This window comes from Culex pipiens, chromosome 2, assembly GCF_016801865.2.
Source record: "Culex pipiens pallens isolate TS chromosome 2, TS_CPP_V2, whole genome shotgun sequence".
NCBI lineage: Eukaryota > Metazoa > Arthropoda > Insecta > Diptera > Culicidae > Culex > Culex pipiens.
In genome coordinates, this window is record NC_068938.1 from 180624323 (window position 1) to 180642220 (window position 17898).

The window sequence follows — 17898 nt, forward strand, 5'->3', positions numbered from 1 at the left end:
TCTTACGCACCATCTCCGTACAAAATTGTACCTTTTTGCTGGGTTTTTTTCTTCTTGCGGTAAAGGGCGAACACATCGTGAAATCCTCATCATCATCAGAGGCAGCATCTCTTCAAGTCTTGATGATGCAATTTATGCACTTTTCCCTTTGAGCGTGCATTATTTAATGCACAACTCACGTGGTTCAAGATTAGCTTTGTGGGAATGGTAGGAGCAACTGTTTTAGAACACACTGTATCGAGGAAATTACAAAGTTTAAGAGTTGCTGGTCAAATACATTCTGTGCGATTGTGAGTAAAAGTCATCTTCATTAAAAGATGTCCTTGGAGGGTTTTACGATGTGTGTAAGATTTTTTATGGACAGCATGTCGTAAATTGGTTCTTCGACAAAGTGTGCAAGGTGTTCTGTAATTTTAAAATCAATCAAATCAAGTTTTTATGTGATATTCTTAATATCCCTTTAATTTTGAGACGAGTTTGTCTGATCACGCCTTCCGTCGGACAGGGAAGTAAATGTAGGCCCCGGTAAAAAGAGGTTTTCAATTGCCTCAACAATCAAACCTTCGAACACCTAGTTTCGAGTGGGAATCTCGAAATCGTGAACGCCAAGGCAATGCTGTAGAGCGAATAATTTGATTTTGATTTTTGATTCGATTTAATATCCCTTTAAGCTTTAATGATATAAAAGCAACCTTGAAATAAAAACAATAATTAAGAAAACCTTTTCCCATTTTTGTATGGACAGCTGTCGAAATTGTATGGAGACTGGATGGATGAAGCAGTAAAAATAACTTGAAAAGTCAATGTTGGAAAAGTTTTTCTTCAAAATTAATTTTCTTAACAAGTTTATTTCCACTTCTCCAAATTTATTCAATACGCTTTCCTTTGAAGTTGTCTAATCGATTTACCTTGACAAAATTAATCAACCACCACCCAATCCAAAAACAACTCGTTTCACAGCTTCTATGGGACTCGACGCTCGATGTTTGACGCCCCTTGCCCGAGAGCGATCCAAAATTAATCCGAAACCTTGCCCAAATTTAGTCAATCGGTCACTTTTCCGAAACCGTTTTTTTTTCTTTCTTTCTATCCATTTTTTTTAATTACTTGTTTTTCCGCTCATTTCCGACCCGACATCTCGCGGTAGGGTGAAAACGGCACAAAAACTTCGAAAATAATCTTTATTGAGAAAACGAGAGGGATCAATGGGGTGTACCCCCCCACCCCGGCGAACCCCCCTCCTGCAGAGGCTGCAGGCTAATTTTAATGGCGTTTAAATTTGTTGATCGTTTTGGTTTCACTTGTTGGGGCGACTAGTCGGCGATTTTTTTTTATATTTTGTTTTGTTTTAGGTTTCTTTTTTTAGTGCTTGTTTGCACCGGATGACGTGAACCACCAACGGAGACATTGCTGGTTTGGGGCCTTTTAAATACGTTACGAGTTACGATTGTCAATAAAAAAAATCTTCATAGGCGAATCGTGTTGCACTTTTGTGGAATTTTGGAACGTGAGTTATTCTAGCCTGCAGGGGTGTGCTGCTTAACAAGTGTGACATTAGGGACCTCCATCGACGATGACCTTTTCGCAACGCCCAAAAGCAACTCTTCAAAAAACAACGGTTAAATTGTCCATCAACCTTCGCCAGATAATCACACACGTCGCGGACATTGTTGACAGCAACTCACGTTTGTGTGTGTTTGCACATGTGCGAATTAAATGTCTGTTGCCCCCTTTGGGCAAAATGGCCACATTTCGGCACATTATGCCAGTTTTAAGTAGAAATCCCCCCAGCTCATCTCTCATCATCTCGTGTCTTAACCAGATAAACAAATTGAACCCGAAGGCATCTCAAAACGAAAAAAAACTCACTTTCACGACCATCTGGACAGATTTGGTAAAAACAAGTTTTTTTTTTCTCTCTCTTCGTCGTGTGTGTTGTTTCACGTTGGCTTACAGGTTTTTTTTTTCACAAGTCTGCTGTTCGTTCATTTTTGGCGCGAAAGTAAATTGGTTGACCTCCGAAAATGGTGACGAATGGCAACAACATTGGGCAAAACTAAAACAACAAAAGATGACATGCAAAGTTGCTGGTTGTTGGAAAGAGGAATTTGGGACTATTTTAAAAGTTTAATTTAAAAAGGTATTTTTTGCATGATTTTTTTTTGCTATCTTTGTCAACAATGCTCATGCTCAAATCTTTTTTTTCGCCAACTTTAGCATTGAGTTAATGGAGATTCTTCACAAAATTTGTCTTAAATTGACACGAATGCTAAAAATACATCAAAATAGTAATTCATGCAACATTTCTCAAAAAGAAGATATATTCTGCAAATGTTGTGGGTGATTTTTAAAAAATTGGTAAATTAATAAACATTTGTTTACATTCAAGGTACTGAAATTGAAATTGAAAAATTCCCAAGAGGTAATTATTAAGAAGATTTTTGTAACCGAATCTTAATAAATATCACTTTAGTGATCTAAGAACTTTTTTAAGCCTTACCGCAGTGGGAGAGGCAAAAAATAGAAATTAAAAAAAAATCTTAAATTCTGCAAAATCATGATAATCAAGAATTTCTAGACAATTAAAAAAATCAAGAAGCATACAAATAAATATACAGAACATTTAGCAATTAAGCATAAGCATAAGCATAGGTGCCCACCCGCAGTTGCTACTTCGTTATTGACCAGGACCTCCAGAAGTTACATCCACGAGCCGTGGAAGATGAGTGGGTGCTATCTTTCCTCGCTTCGCAACTTCTCAAAGGCCCCTATCACGCTGATCAATACCGGCGCCGGCCACGACCAGTGGTAGGGTCACGGGGAAGTGGATGGGAATGTTAGTCCGATACTTGAGTGATAGAGACCGCCCAATCGACTGCTTCTCCGACAAAGTATCACATGAGTTTTGAGGGGGTTAGTAGATGGGTATGAGGTCAGGATTCACGAGTGGCAGTGATGTGACCATGAGCATTTTGTTTATCGGTTGAAAATTTTAAATCTTAGGCAGCCGGCTGCGGAAAGATAAATAATTGATTATTTAAAAAGTTTTTTAATCGAACGCGTGCCAACCGAGCAGTAGTGCTATGGGCTGGACTTATCAGTATATTTTACTGTTTTACATTTTTTATAACGCGAGCAAATTTAAAAAATAGTAAATAAAAGACGCTGAAGAGCATAAATAAAATCGATAGTTTGATGAGTTAATACTAAAACTGCCAGTTTGGAATATATTATTACGATCAACGAATATAAACGAAAAGAAAACAGTGCACCACGTAACCGATTGTAATGAAATTAAAGCAATAACTTAAACAAACTAAACCGGCGGCGTGCCTTCCAATCAACGATGATAAAAGAATGACTTATGAAAAATAAAATATCAAATAAAAGGCTCCGAAAAACACGTTGCAGAATAACCGTGAGGTCCCGCTACTAACAATCGAATAAAAAAAATCAAAAGCGAGCGCTAATGGTCTATCCTAAGTGTTAGTGTATCTTTCGATAAACGATTCTCATCTACTTAATCCTAAAATTTTGACGTAGACTTACGTCTTTGTCGAAGGTACTGGGGTGTCATTCCAAAAAACCCGGGCCGAAGGCCCTGGATTACTGCGTCATCCGTCAAACGCCTATATCTTCCTTCCCTTTTATCGAATCGACACGATTTATGTTCCATTCGATTCGAAAATTATTCAGCAATTTGCTATAAAACTTTCATTGATGGCAAAATAGTTTAACTATTGAAACAATTGAATGTTTTAAAATGTTTTCAAAATGCACAGATTTTGCAAGCAAAATGAGCGCTTCCCACTCACGGACGGGAATGTCAAGTACCTATTTTGAGGGGAAAATCATCCGAGCAACGCGACCGAGTGTCGGTCGCGAAAAAGGAGGGGAAGTAGCGGGCCGAAAGGCTATATAAGAACGCGCGCCAGAGCCCATTCTATCATTCACGTCTCAGACGTCGGACCGGCAGCAGCAGCAGGAGAGACCAGAGCAGCAGCAGCAGCAGGAGAGAGGGACCAGAACTCGAAAAGAAGCGCGCATCGCCTTCTCGTCGTCACCGTCAGCCAGTTGCCTCTCGATGGCCGGACCGTTTGGATCTTTCGTGGTTGCCGTGGTTCGGAGTTGCCTCACTCCCCGTCCCTCGTCCCACCCGGGACGAGGCATCAACAAGATGAGGCGCGCGCCTGCTGCCTTCCGCTGAAGAGTCTCTCGTGGGTCAAGCCGTGTTTGTGAAACAACAACTAGCTCGTCGCATTCGCGGCGAGCGCTTCTGAAAGAATTGCGTCGTGTCCAATTCCAAACTGTTGAAAGAGTTGCTCTCATCCCTCGTTCCACCCGGGACGAGGCAGCGAGCTAATTTCAATTTAAATTTCAGGAACAAATTTTGGTCTTTCGGTTCGCGAAAAAATCGTTTAAATTCTGTTTTGTCGGGGGATCCATCTCCCATTTACGATCTTATTCCGTTAATGTATTTCAAGTATCTAGCTAATTCTTCAAAATTAAGATATGGAAAACTCAATGTCCACATCTCAAAACTTTACGTAGTCTACGCCATTCCGGTTATGTCTGTGACATAACTACTTTGACTTTTTACCTTAGAAGTAACAAGTTTGTGGTTTACTGCATTCACCCAATTACACACACACACACACACACACACACACACACACACACACACACACACACACACAACATAAAACGAGCTCAAATACAGAACATTTAGCAATTTAAAACAAACTTAAGATATCCGGATATTAAAGAAATTCCAGAATTTTAAGACATTTTGAAAATAAAAATAAAACAAACTATTTAAAAAACCTTTAAAATAAATGAAGAAATTCAACAATAATTGTTATTCAAAATACAAGTGACTTTGAAATGTTTAGGAATAATAAAGATTCTAGAACTTCAAAAATTAAAAATTTTCCAACTCAATGTTCAGGGTTCAAGAAAATTTAGAATTTCAAGGTATTCAAAATATTCAACAAATTCAAAAAATCTAGACAAATAAAAAAAAACATAAAATTCATGAAATTCAAGGAATTCAAGAAAATTAAGGAATTCAAGAAATTCAAGAAATTCAAGAAATTCAAGAAGTTCAAGAAGTTCAAGAAATTCAAGAAATTTAAGAAATTCTAGAAATTTAAGAAATTCAAGAAATTCAAGAAATTCAAGAAATTCAAGAAATTCAAGTCATTCAAGAAATTCAAGAAATTCAAGAAATTCAAAAAGTTCAAGAAATTCACAAAATTCATGAAATGTGAGAAATTCAAGAAATTCATGAAATTTATGAATTTATTGAAATTTATGAATTTATTGAAAGTTATGAAATTTATGAAAGTTATAAAATTTATGAAATTTATGAAATTTATGAAATTTATGAAATTTATGAAATTTATGAAATTTATGAAATTTATGAAATTTATGAAATTTATGAAATTTATGAAATTTATGGAATTTATGAAATTTATGAAATTTATGAAATTTATGAAATTTATAAAATTTATAAAATTCAAGAAATTCAAAAAATTCAGAAAATACAAGAATTCAAAAATTCTAAAAATTTTAGAAATTCAACTCATTTAAGAAATTCTAAATATTAATGAAATTTAAGAAATTCAATATATAAAAGACACCAAAGAAATTCCACAAAAATCATGAAATTCGAAGAATTCAAGAAATTTAAGAAATTCATGAAATTTATTGATTTTATGAAATTTATAAAATTCAAGACATTAAAAAATACAAAAAATTCAAAAAATTCAAAAAATCAAACAAAAAAAAAACAAAAAAATCAAAAAATTCATCAAATTTTAGAAATTCAAGAAATTCAAAAAGTTCATGAAATTCAACAACATTAGAAATTCAAGAAATTCAAGAAATTCAAGAAATTCCAGAAATGTCAGAAATTCAAGAAATTTAAGAAATTCAAGAATTTCAAGAAATTCAAGAAATTTAAGAAATTCAAGAAATTCAAGAAATTCAAGAAATTCAAGAAATTCAAGAAATTCAAGAAATTCAAGAAATTCAAGAAATTCAAGAAATTCAAGAAATTCAAGAAATTCAAGAAATTCAAGAAATTCAAGAAATTCAAGAAATTCAAGAAATTCAAGAAATTCAAGAAATCCGAGAAATCCAAAATTTTCTAGACATTCAAGAAATTCAAGAAATTCAAAAAAATCACGAAATTCAAGAAATTTAAGAAATTCAAGAAATTCAAGAAATTCAAAAAGAAATTCAAGAAACTCCAGAAATTCAACAAATTCAAGAAATTTAAGAAATTCAAGAAATTCAAGAAATTTGAAAAATTTGAAAAATTCAAGTGATTCAAGAAATTTAAGAAATTCAAGAAATTCAAGAAATTTGAAAATATCAAGAAATTCGAGCAATTCAAAAAATTTAAAAAATAAGAAATTTTAGAAATTTAAGAAATTCCCAAAAAACAAAAAAATCAAGAAATTCAAAAAAAAACAAGAAATTTACGAAATTTTAGAAATTCTAGAAATGTAAGAATATTGATAAATTCAAGAAATTTGGGAAATTCGAGAAAAAAAAACTATAAAATCAAGAATTCAAAAAAAAATAAGAAATTCACGTAATTTAAGAAATTTCAGAAATGTAAGAAAAACAAAAAGAAAGAAATTCAAGAAATTCAAATGATTTAAGAAATTCAAGAAATTCACGCAATTAAAAAAATCAAGTAATTCAAGCAATTCAAACTCAAGAAATTCAAGAATTTTAAGCAATTCAAAAAATTCAATTTATTTTATAAAAATTCAAGAAATTAAGGAAATTAAAAAAATTAAAAAATTCAAAAAATTCAAAAAAAATATAAGAAATGCAAAATAAAACATTTAAAAAATCAAGAAACTCCAGAAATTAAAAAAATCAAGAAGTTCAATAAATTTGAATAAAACCCCGAAATTCACGAAATTCTAGAAATTCAAGAAACTTAAGAAACTTAAGGAATTCAAGTAATTCAAAAAAGAAATTCCAGAAGTTGAATAAAATCCCGAAATTAAAGAATTTCTCGAAATTTAAGTAATTCAAGAAATTCAATAAGTTAGATAAAACCCTGAAATTCACGAAATTCTAGAAATTTAAGAAACTAAAAAAAATCAAAAAAATCAAGAAATTCTAAAAAATCTGGAAATTCAAAAACAAATCCAGGAATTCAATAAATTCTAAAAAAATAAAGAAAAACATAAAATTAAGAAAATTCGAGAAAACAGAAAAATTTAACAAATTCAAGAAATTCAAAAATCAAGAAATTCCAGAAATTGAAGAAAATTCCGAAATACAATAAACTGAGGGACCTCAAAAAATCAGGAAATTAAAAAAAATGATTGTTTTTTTAGAAATTCAATAAATTAAAAAGACAAGAAATTTAAGAAATTATTAAAAAATAAAAAAGTAAATGATCCAGAAACTCAATAATCAGCAGAAATTCAAAAAAATAAGAAATCCAAGAAATTTAAGAAAATCCCGGAACTCAAGCAATTCTTCAAATTTACAAAATTTAAAAAACTCAAGAAATTAAAAAAAAATCAAAAGAAATAAAAAATATCAAAAAATTCAAACAAAATCAAGAAATCCAAAAAAATAGAAAATTTTAGAAATTCAAACAAAATCAAACAATTCCAGAAATTAAAGAAAATTACCACCTTTAAACGCAAGAAAGAAAGTGACAGTAACCTAAATTCGACCTCCTCGCTAAGACAACGTTAAACAACCATTAATTCCTCACCATTCATTATCATCAACGAACATCACTACAATAACCACCAATGATGATCATCTTCGCCGATTGTGCCATCACGCATCACCATTTTTTTTAATATTGTGCTTTAAGATGCGCAGAATCTCGCGTCTTCTCCAGAGTAGGACAACACTCATCATCGCATCGCAAAAAAAATAAATAAAATAAAAAAGAAATAAACATAAAAAATTTCGCTGATCCCCTCAGCTCAGCCCATCTATAAACCTTTTGTTTCTCTGCCGAAAGTGACCCAAAACTGGTCATTAAGAAGTGATCATCAGATAGTTTTTTTCTGCTCATATGTTTTGCATTTTTTATTCCTTTATTGTTGTGTTGTGATGTGAGGCTTCCAGTAGCCACCAGTCGGTCAAACTCAAGAGTTGTGGGTAAATAAATGGGAGATGTTCAACCGACCGGCCGGTTGGCGGCAAGAAAGCCGGCAAGGAAATCAAGCCCATGATCAGCCTAATGATACGGTGAACAACTTGAGGTGGAGAGCCACGCTGCTGCTGCTGCTATCTTGGGGCAGAATAGATTGGCATTTTTGGGGGCAGTTTGAGCTATTGAAGGAAAAAAAGAAAGAAAGAGGAGGGCCTCGTTACATGTGGTTATGAGTAATTGAAGTTATGCCATCAACGTCATTGTTGGCATACTTTTGCTGGAGTCTGAAGAATGATGTGTTACATGAAAGGATTGGAGCATTCCTCAGCTTGTGGCTTAATGGTGTCACTAATAATTTTGTAAATTTGACCAAAAATATGAAAAATTTAAAATTAAAATCAAATCAACCCACTTTGACTAAAACTAAGATCTAAGATCCAATCCAAATTAAATTAGCAAATCCCCACGTTCAGATCCCCCTTGAATTGTTTTTCACCTGTCGCTCAAAGGCGCGAACTTTGGTTCCTAACGTGAGAATCACGACGACGCCACGTCTCAAATCCCGTCAGCAGCATCAAAAGCTCGCAGCTCGCACTGTTTTGAAAGTTGTTTACCCCCAACGGAACTTGTTGACTGGACTTGCAGAGCAGCAAAATTATGTGCGAAGGTTGCCACTTTTGACGATCGCACACACACACGTTCGCAACACTGTAATTTTCCTTAACCCTTAACTATTTTAAATTTAGTTTAAGACATTTTTTCGTGCTTGGATGTTTCTTCTTGATTCTGCAACACCATTATTTTTCAAGTATAAAAATTACATGAACGTCTCACTTAATGAATAACAATATTTTCATTTAAGGTGAAACGGGACGACAACGCCATGTTCACACTACGATTCGCGTTTTTGGAAGCACCTTCAAGAAAAATGACGCAATTTACAAAGTTCTTTTTTTGCAGATGCCAAATAGGTCAATAGCAAGCTGTCGAGTGCCGAAATTAATTTAATTTAAGCAAAAGTTGTCCATTAAGTTGTGTAAGCAATTTAAATATAAAAGTTTTAATATAGTTAAATAAAGTAATTTTCCGAAAAATAAATTTTGTTGTAGAGATTTGGTGTCTTAGGGTTTGAGTGCAGAAAGAAATGAGAAACTTTTGGCTTGGATGCAAATCGTGGTCGTATCTTAGTAAAATAATCATATAGGCACAAAGATACGCAAAATATGAAAAAAAAAACAATATTACACCTTGGAACAATTTTAATGGCAAATTATAGGGAAACACATTTAGTTTGACAATTTTTGAATTTCTTTAGGGTGGACCCATAAATTTTTTATGTCAAAATTAGACGTTTCCAAATATCTCGAATTTGAATAAAATTACCGCTGAAATGTTTTCAACGATTATAGTGCAGGATCTCCCTTTCGATTGCTAATGACGAATGTTTTTCTAGAGCTCTAAAAGTGCTCTGAATATCCTTAATTAGTGTCTTCGACAAAGTTGCTAGGTTTGGCATACCTAATAACATTCTAGATAATGGAAAATCACGAAATATCCTAGAAAAGTTAGATTTTCTGAATCATTCTTATCGTGAACCACCCTATTTTTCAACCAAACCAAAAGCTGCCTCTTTCTATTTGCAGCAATTCTTCCGACTACGCCAAAGCTCCAAAAGTGTTAAATTTTTCCATTTTCACCTAGTTTGGTGATCCTTTTAAAATTGCTTAAAAATTTAACGTCAGGTAATTTTTTTTTCTTTTGTTCTATTAACCTCCTACTGCCCAATTTTTTTTGGATTTTTTTTTATTTTCCCGTGTTTAGGAGGTCATTTTGAGCAACTTTTATTCTACGAAAAAACTTTAGTTCTCTTGTTTTATGTTTTTCGTATTTCATTTTTAGTTTTTTTCATTTGCATTTATCATGTTTCTTTTATGTTTGTTTCAAATATTACCAAGAAAATGGCCTTTGCTACAACCTCCTATCATTACATTTTGCTAAAATATAAATATTTTTAGTTAAAAAAATATATTTTTCAAAACTTTGGCAAAGTCACATAAAACAAGTCAAACTTTTTTTAAATCAACTTCCAACCCCAACATTTTCTAAAAATTTTAGAGTTCTTCTTTCCAAGATCAAAAATTGATTGAAAAATTGAATTTTTGCGATTTTTTAAATCGAAGCCCGTCTAGAGGCGAGGTTGGGTTGTAGAGGGTAAAAATTTTTATTTTGCACCAGAAGTTATTTTTGATTTTTTTTTTTTTTTTGCTTCCTTAAAAATATTTTTAAATTGGAAAAACAAATCTAGAAATTGAACCTTTTTTTTGCCTTCCTCACTTTTTACCAACAATTGGTAATATGAGTGGTTTGGACACATATTTTAGCTATTTTTTTAGATCCAGAGAGATAAGTACACAGATACAACTTAAGTGGTCATAACTCGAGACAGGGTTGCCAAATCTTCAATGTTGTAAGCTCGCAGGAAAGGTCTCTCAATTACCTAACCAACGATGGGTCGGATGATGGATCCGGACATCGTTTGCATACATTTAATTGAAAAACACATTTTTATACATAACTTTTGAACTAGTTATCGAAACTTCAAACAATTCAATAGCGATGTATGGGACCCAACACCAAGTCGATTGCAACTGGTTTGGTCAAATTCGGTTCAACCAGTGCTTTTAATAAAAAGTTCATTTTTAGAGCAGGATTATAGCCTTACCTCAGTGAGGAAGGCAAAACAATAACAAAAATGATCATTTTTTAGAGTGCCCCGAAAAATTCACGAAGGAACCAAATAAATCAAAAAAATCTTCTCTCAAAATGCAGGTCATTACATCTGAGCACCAATTCGATAAAAAATTGTGACCAGAGTACCAGCCCACAACTGTAATAATTTGAATATGATTTCGGTTTACTTCAAATTGGATAAAACATTGATTGATTTGTCCCATGGATTAAAAAATATTTAATTTGAAATTTGGACATTAATATTTAACAAAAAAAACAACTCTACTTTAATTCTAAAATTGTCCATCTGTTTATTGCATAACTAACCTAAATTTAAATATTGCTACTGATATTATTTTTAGGTTAGCATTTATGAATCACCCTAAGGGATAACTAAAATTATTTCTTCTTTTGTTTCTTTAAAACAAAATGAAATGTTGCTCAGTTTTAATCTGATGAAAAAAAAATTAAAATCACTCCAAAACTTAACGAATACAGAAAACTGCTCTTTGACATTAATTTAGTCGAAAATTGTTTGAATATTTTTTTATTTATTGTTATCCTTATTTTCAATTCAGTTCAATGAAAAAAAAACACATTTTTTGTAAAATTTCAAATGTTGTTCAATTTGTCTATAAAAAAAACAAATGATTTTAAAATTTTTCAAATTATAGGATTGGTGATTTGTCTCAATTCATGTGACTTTGCCATCAATTTCGTCTGAAGGAGGTATTAGACTATGGTAAACAAACAAACTCGCTTTTTTGTGATTGACAGTTTTCCAAACTCACAAACTTGTTGGCGGCAAACTCGGCAAAAAATTGAAAAAAAAAACAAGTAATAGTCTAATATATTAGGATGCAAAACGTGTTTGAAAATGTATTTTACACCAGTTCAGATGTTTTGCAATCATTAGTTTTCAAAAAATGTAAGATTTGAAGGAAATAAAAATTTTAGCTGAAAAAAACTTTTTGCGAAACTTAACATTGAATTTTTTTTCAAATTTGTTAAGCATGTTTGAGTTGATTTTTAAATCAACCCAAACATGCTTAAATATGATTCTAAACCAGGGAAATGCATTCTTAACTGATTTCAGCTGATTACACTTAAATTTCTATTGAAATTTTGAAGTTTTTGTAAAAAATATGTATTTATGAAAACCATAAAATATTGTAGATGCATGAGAAAGGCAAACTTAAAATACTGCAACTGGCACCACTGCATTCACTATTGTAATAAAAGCATGCTGGCTGCACACTAAAAAGGGAAACACACAGTGACGTTGATTGCTCGAAATTTGAAAGAAAGTCAGTTAAATGCTGACTGAGCGCCCCTGTCATGATCGTCATTACGAAGAGACCGGCAGTGAACGCACACGAAGCTGAAACGAACGAATGCCGAGCTCGACACTCAAGCAGTTGCGCGCCACGACGGCTCTCTTTGTCTTTCTTTCTCCTCTCTTTCTTGCTTGTGCTGCTGTGCTGCTTGGTGACAGCAATCATTTGAGTTCAAACGAACGAGCTCTGCGCGAATCAGGGAGGTGGTGAGCGTCAAATTACTTTGCGTTGCGCTCCATTCGTTAGAGTGTAAACAAACGAAAGCAGATTTTTAAACACATGTGTTGCACTATACCGAAATAAAAATTTATCACTAATTTTCATTGCCCGTTTTTTTTTTGGGACAAAATTGAAGAATAAATTTGAGCTTAAAAAAACTTAAAATTAATAATCTCGAAGAAATGTGAGCGGTAGAGGAAAAACTCGCGATCGGTTAGGGTTAGCGCAGATCATCTAGAATATTTTGCATGCGTTTGATGCGTCCCGACGACTGCGACTTCAAGCTTGCAAGCTGCCGGAATAAATTCCCATGAAATATGCGGTGATTGGCTGCGAGCAAAACAAGATCAGTATCGCTCGTGAGCTTATTAAAAGCTGCATTTATTAACGACCTGTGATCGATCCGGAGGGGGCCAGATCATTCGGTTTGACTCTTGAAGTAACTCTAGATCTTGAAGCTAGTTTAACCAGTAGGTCACTTGATAGCGTTGGTGTGCGAGAGAGGGTGTAAATTAGTCGTTCACATTATTGTCTTTATTACTTTTGCATTTAATTTGCCTTGAGGGGCCCCTGGCAAGTGGTGGAGTTGGTGTCTGCGCTAATTGTATCGTTCACACCTTATATAGGCAGGAACAAACAGAAACCGGTGCGCGGTACGGGATTTTGCGATGTTTTCATTTTTGCAGAAAGCGATTCGGTTAATTGGAGTGGAAAGGTGACAAGTTAAAGATCTGAAGATTTAAATATTTGATTTGAATTCCATTTTTAATTCCTGCGATTTTGAGCTTATCTCTAAACACTAATTAAACACAGTATTCAATAGAACCTCATTTTGTCGAACAGTCAATTAAGATATCATCTCGAACAAATCGTCTTCACTCCAATTTCCCACCCGTAACAAAACGACGAAAAGATTCATTTACGTAATGAATTCCACTAATTGATTTCCCAGCATCACACCTTGTTCTTCCACCTCCTCCCCAAAATCGAAGGTGTGAAATACGCAAATCCAGAAACGGAACGTTATCTCCGGGGGATGATCACCTTTGCTCACCACCTCCATTTTTGCCTCCACCACTTCGCGAGCATCGCAAATTAGAAAGAATCGTCCCGAAATGAGAATTTAACACGCTGTTTTTTTGTCTAATTTTATGTTAATTTGTTCTATTCGACACGCTCATTAATTTCGACATTGTCTTTTCTCTCTCCCTTTCTATTTGCAGAAACTGCCAGCACTGACCCCACCGACAGCAAAAAACATGGAATAATTCGTGACAATCGTGGAACCACCCTAACGGCAGCTTAAATGTCGAACCAAGACCCGGTACCACCCTAGTGTCCCCACCCGCAAAAGTGTGAGTGTGTTCTTGTTCAGGAAAAAAGGGAGTTTCGGTGAGATAGCCCTTCGAAGAAAAAGTGTGTTGCCAAAAAGTTAGTTTTAGAAAATTAGAAAAAAAAATAAGTGAAGCAGTGTAAAAAGTAATCCGGATGGATACGATGGTGTTCGACGACGAGCCGCCACCCGAACCGCGGGACGGGTGGCTCCTGGTGCGCATCTACGTGCCCGAGCTGAACGTGTACAAGTGCTTGCAGTTCCCGTCCGATAAGGTCGTCTGGGACGTCAAGCAGCAGTGTCTGGCGTCGCTGCCAAAGGTAGGAACAGAATATTGATGTTTAATTGTTTTTAAACTCACCTTATTGCAAGCCAATTTCTAACTAATTCCTTTTGTAATCTTTTTTTAAATTATTTATGTTAATTCATTATCAATAACTAAAAATCTCCATCAATATCTAAAATAAAATCCATAAGTATCACATTTTTAGGATCTGGCAACCCTGTATAAAGTTAGGAGCACTTGAGTAACTGATGAAATTTTAGTTCTGATAGTTGGATGCTGTAAATAATGAATCAAACTGTCTTTTGCTCTTCTTATACATTACAAGATAGTTTTTTGGAAGACCTTCCTCGTGAGTCATAACTGTTTGAAAAATCTGGCAACCGTGAAATGAGATATCCATATTTATATGACAAGTTGCTGCTGAGCAATTCTCTGAGACGGACAACTATTATTTTTTCCTGCAATTTTATGTGATTTTATTTGACATCAGCTTCTAATTTGAAATCAAATCTACTACCGAAAAGTTAGTAAGTCCTGTTAAGTACTTAACAATAATTTTGATAAAATGCGCCATTTTTTAGATTTGCCTCTTAAAGTTTGATTTTAACTAAAAAAAACACCTTTTTTTTACTTTTGAGAATAGTCCATGATTGTTCATTTCTAAAAACCAAAATTGATAATCGGTAAATTTTTTGTCGATAATACTAGCGTCTAACAATAACAATAACAATCGTTATCGTTTCTACGATAATTTAAGCGGCGATAATCTCATCGACGGTAACGGACGATAACTCATTATTTTAAATCTTTCTAAAATTGACTTAATCGAACCACATTATTTCAAATATTCAATACTTTCAATAAGAATGTATTGTTTTATAATGTAGTAAGTTTCAAAGTAAAAATATTCAAAAATTATCACATTTTTATAATACACTCAAATAAAAAAAAACATATTTTTAGAAAATACTATTTTTTTTATAATTTGCAATATGAGTTTTGAACAATGCGAAATTTCGTATGCATTTTCACATTAAATACATTTTTTAGTAAAATACTATTTTTAACTTAATTTTTCATGTATTGCAATATGAGTATCAAAGAAGCAAAATTTTGAATGTATTTTCACTAAATTAGAGTTTTTTTTTTTTTTGTTCAATCAAAACCATATTTTTCAAAAACTACGTTTTTCATTGAAATTTCAGTATTTTTAGAAAAAATACGTCTTCTAGTAAAAATTTTAATATTTGAGCAATTCTCTACCAAAACCGGAAATGGATTTTATTTGTATTTTTTGATTTGGCTCAAACTTTGACCAAATATGCTATTTTGTGTCATTGGTTCACCCATACAAGTCTCCATACAATTTTGGCAGCTGTCCATACAAAAATGGTTTGTAAATATTCAAACAGCTGTAACTTTTGAGTGAATATTCTGATCAATTTGGTGTCTTCGGCAAAGTTGTAGGTATTGTTGAGGACTTTTGAGAAAAAAATAGGTAGACGGAAGAAAAAAAATTGGAGATTTTTATCATTTTTTTTTTTTTCAATAAAACTCAATTTCCCAAAATACGTATTTTTTGATTTTCGAGATTTTTTGATATGTTTTAGGGGACAAAAATCCGCAACTTTTGAGCCATAGAGAAACATGGTCAAAAAATCTGCCGCCGAGTTATAAATTTTTGAAAAAATAGTGATTTTTGGAAAAAATCGAAGTTTTATGCAAAAACAAGTTTGACATTACTTTTAATGCAAAATTGAATTTGCAATCGAAAAGTACTTTACAGATTTTTTGATAAAGGGCTCCGTTTTCAAGATATAGCCACCGAAAGTTTGATTTTAGCGAAATATGTGCAGTTTTTCCTTTTTTTCAAAATAGTGACCATTAGTGACCATTTCTAAAAATATTTTTTTTGTAAAGTTCAGAAAATTTGCTATAAAATTGTCTAAGAGACATTGAAGATTGGACCTCTGGTTGCTGAAATACAGCGGCTTAAAGAAAAAGAAACACGAAAATTGAAGTTTTCTAAGTCTCACCCAATCAGCCCACCATTTTCTAATGACGTTATCTCAGCAATTAATGGTCCGATTTTCAATGTTAATACATGAAACATTCGTGAAATTTTCCGATCTTTTCGAAAAAAATATTTTGAAAATTTTTAAATCAAGACTAGCATTTTAAATGGGCGTAATATTCAATATTTGGCCCTGAACTTTTCAAAAAAAATATTTTTAGAAATGGTCACTCATGGTCACTATTTTTAAAAATTGAAAAACTGCACATATTTCGCTAAAATAAAACTTTCGGTGGCTGTATCTTGAAAACGGAGCCCTTTATCAAAAACTCTGTAAAGTACTTTTCGATTGCAAATTGTTTTTGCATAAAACTTCGATTTTTTCCAAAAATCACTATTTTTTCAAAAATTCATAACTCGGCGGCAGATTTTTTGACCATGTTTCTCTATGGCTCAAAAGTTGCGGATTTTTGTCCCCTAAAACATCAAAAAATCTCGAAAATCAAAAAATACGTATTTTGGGAAATTGAGTTTTAGTAAAAAAAAGTTGGTAAAAAAAATCTCCAATTTTTTTTTCCGTGTACCTATTTTTTTCTCAAAAGTCCTCAACAATACCTACAACTTTGCCGAAGATACCAAATTGATCAGAAAATTCACTCAAAAGTTACAGCTGTTTGAATATTTACATACCATTTTTGTATGGACAGCAGCCAAAATTGTATGGAGACTTGTATGGGTGAACCAATGACGCAAAATAGCTTATTTGGTCAAAGGGAAGGCCCCCACAAAGTTTGAGTCAAATAAAAAAAATACAAAAAATAAAAATGGTCGAAATCGGCCGATTTCGTAGAGAGTTGCTCATTTGACATACAAAACTCTAATAAAGTGATAATTCATGCACAATTTTACTTCGTTTGTAACCCATATTGCAAATTATGAAAATTTGAGAACTTTTGAAAAAAACGGTATTTTGCTAATATTTGAGTAATTTACTAAACAAAATCTCTAAATAAGTGAGAATGCATGCAACATTTTGCTTCGTACGGTAGTTCAAAATAAGCAAAAAAAAATCCGAATTTCGGTTGTACGATGAAGAATAATGAACTTTATTACCGAATTTCCGTATGTTTTTACCGAATCCGCAATTTTAGTGTACCGAACTGTTTAGCATTTTAAAGTTCGGCAAACTTTGCCGAATGCGGTAAAAAAAATCTGAGTGTGCATATTATAAAAAGTAGTATTTTCAAAAAAACGCGATACTTTATAAAAAATGTAATTTTTACAAAAAAAAATGAAAATGTATACTAAATTTTGCCTATTTTTATGCATACTATGTCAATTATGAAAATTTGAGTATTCAAAAACATTTTTTTAAATTTGAGTATTTAAAAAAATCAGATTAAACAGAAAAGCATACCAAATTTCGGGTATAAAATATTTTGAAAGTTAAAGGCGTAATTTTGAAAAAAAACCCCTTTTGAAAAGTTAGTCTTGATTCCAAAATTTGTAATATATGTTTTCGAAGAAATCTGAAATTTTCTCAAACTAAAAACGGTTTTTAAGTTTACATCTCAAAACCGCCGTTTTTTCACACGAAAAGTTAGAATTGGCAATGGTCATTTTACTAAAAAAATAATCTTTATATTTTTTGTATGACAGCAAAATTGCATCTATTGAGCTATGGCACAAGTTGATCAAACCTCGTTTGGCTGTGTTGCCAATTTTTCGGATTTTTTGATGATTTTAAATCATAGCAAAGCAATCGAAAAGTGTTTAACACAATTTTTTTTCGATGATAGCGTGACTTTTTACCTGGAATTATTTATTCGAAAA

The 17898-nt window shown here is 32.7% G+C and overlaps 1 protein-coding gene across 2 annotated transcripts in view; it reads left to right on the plus strand.

Moving 5' to 3' along the window:
• LOC120426615 (protein shank-like) overlaps positions 1 to 17898 on the plus strand; it is a 216040-nt gene that overhangs the window by 75148 nt on the left and 122994 nt on the right. For both annotated transcript variants that reach the window (XM_052707598.1, XM_052707599.1), the window contains one exon: positions 13656 to 14085. In XM_052707598.1, the coding sequence (XP_052563558.1) occupies positions 13921 to 14085 (165 nt within the window). In that variant the 5' untranslated portion in view covers positions 13656 to 13920. The remainder of the gene's footprint in view (positions 1 to 13655; positions 14086 to 17898) is intronic.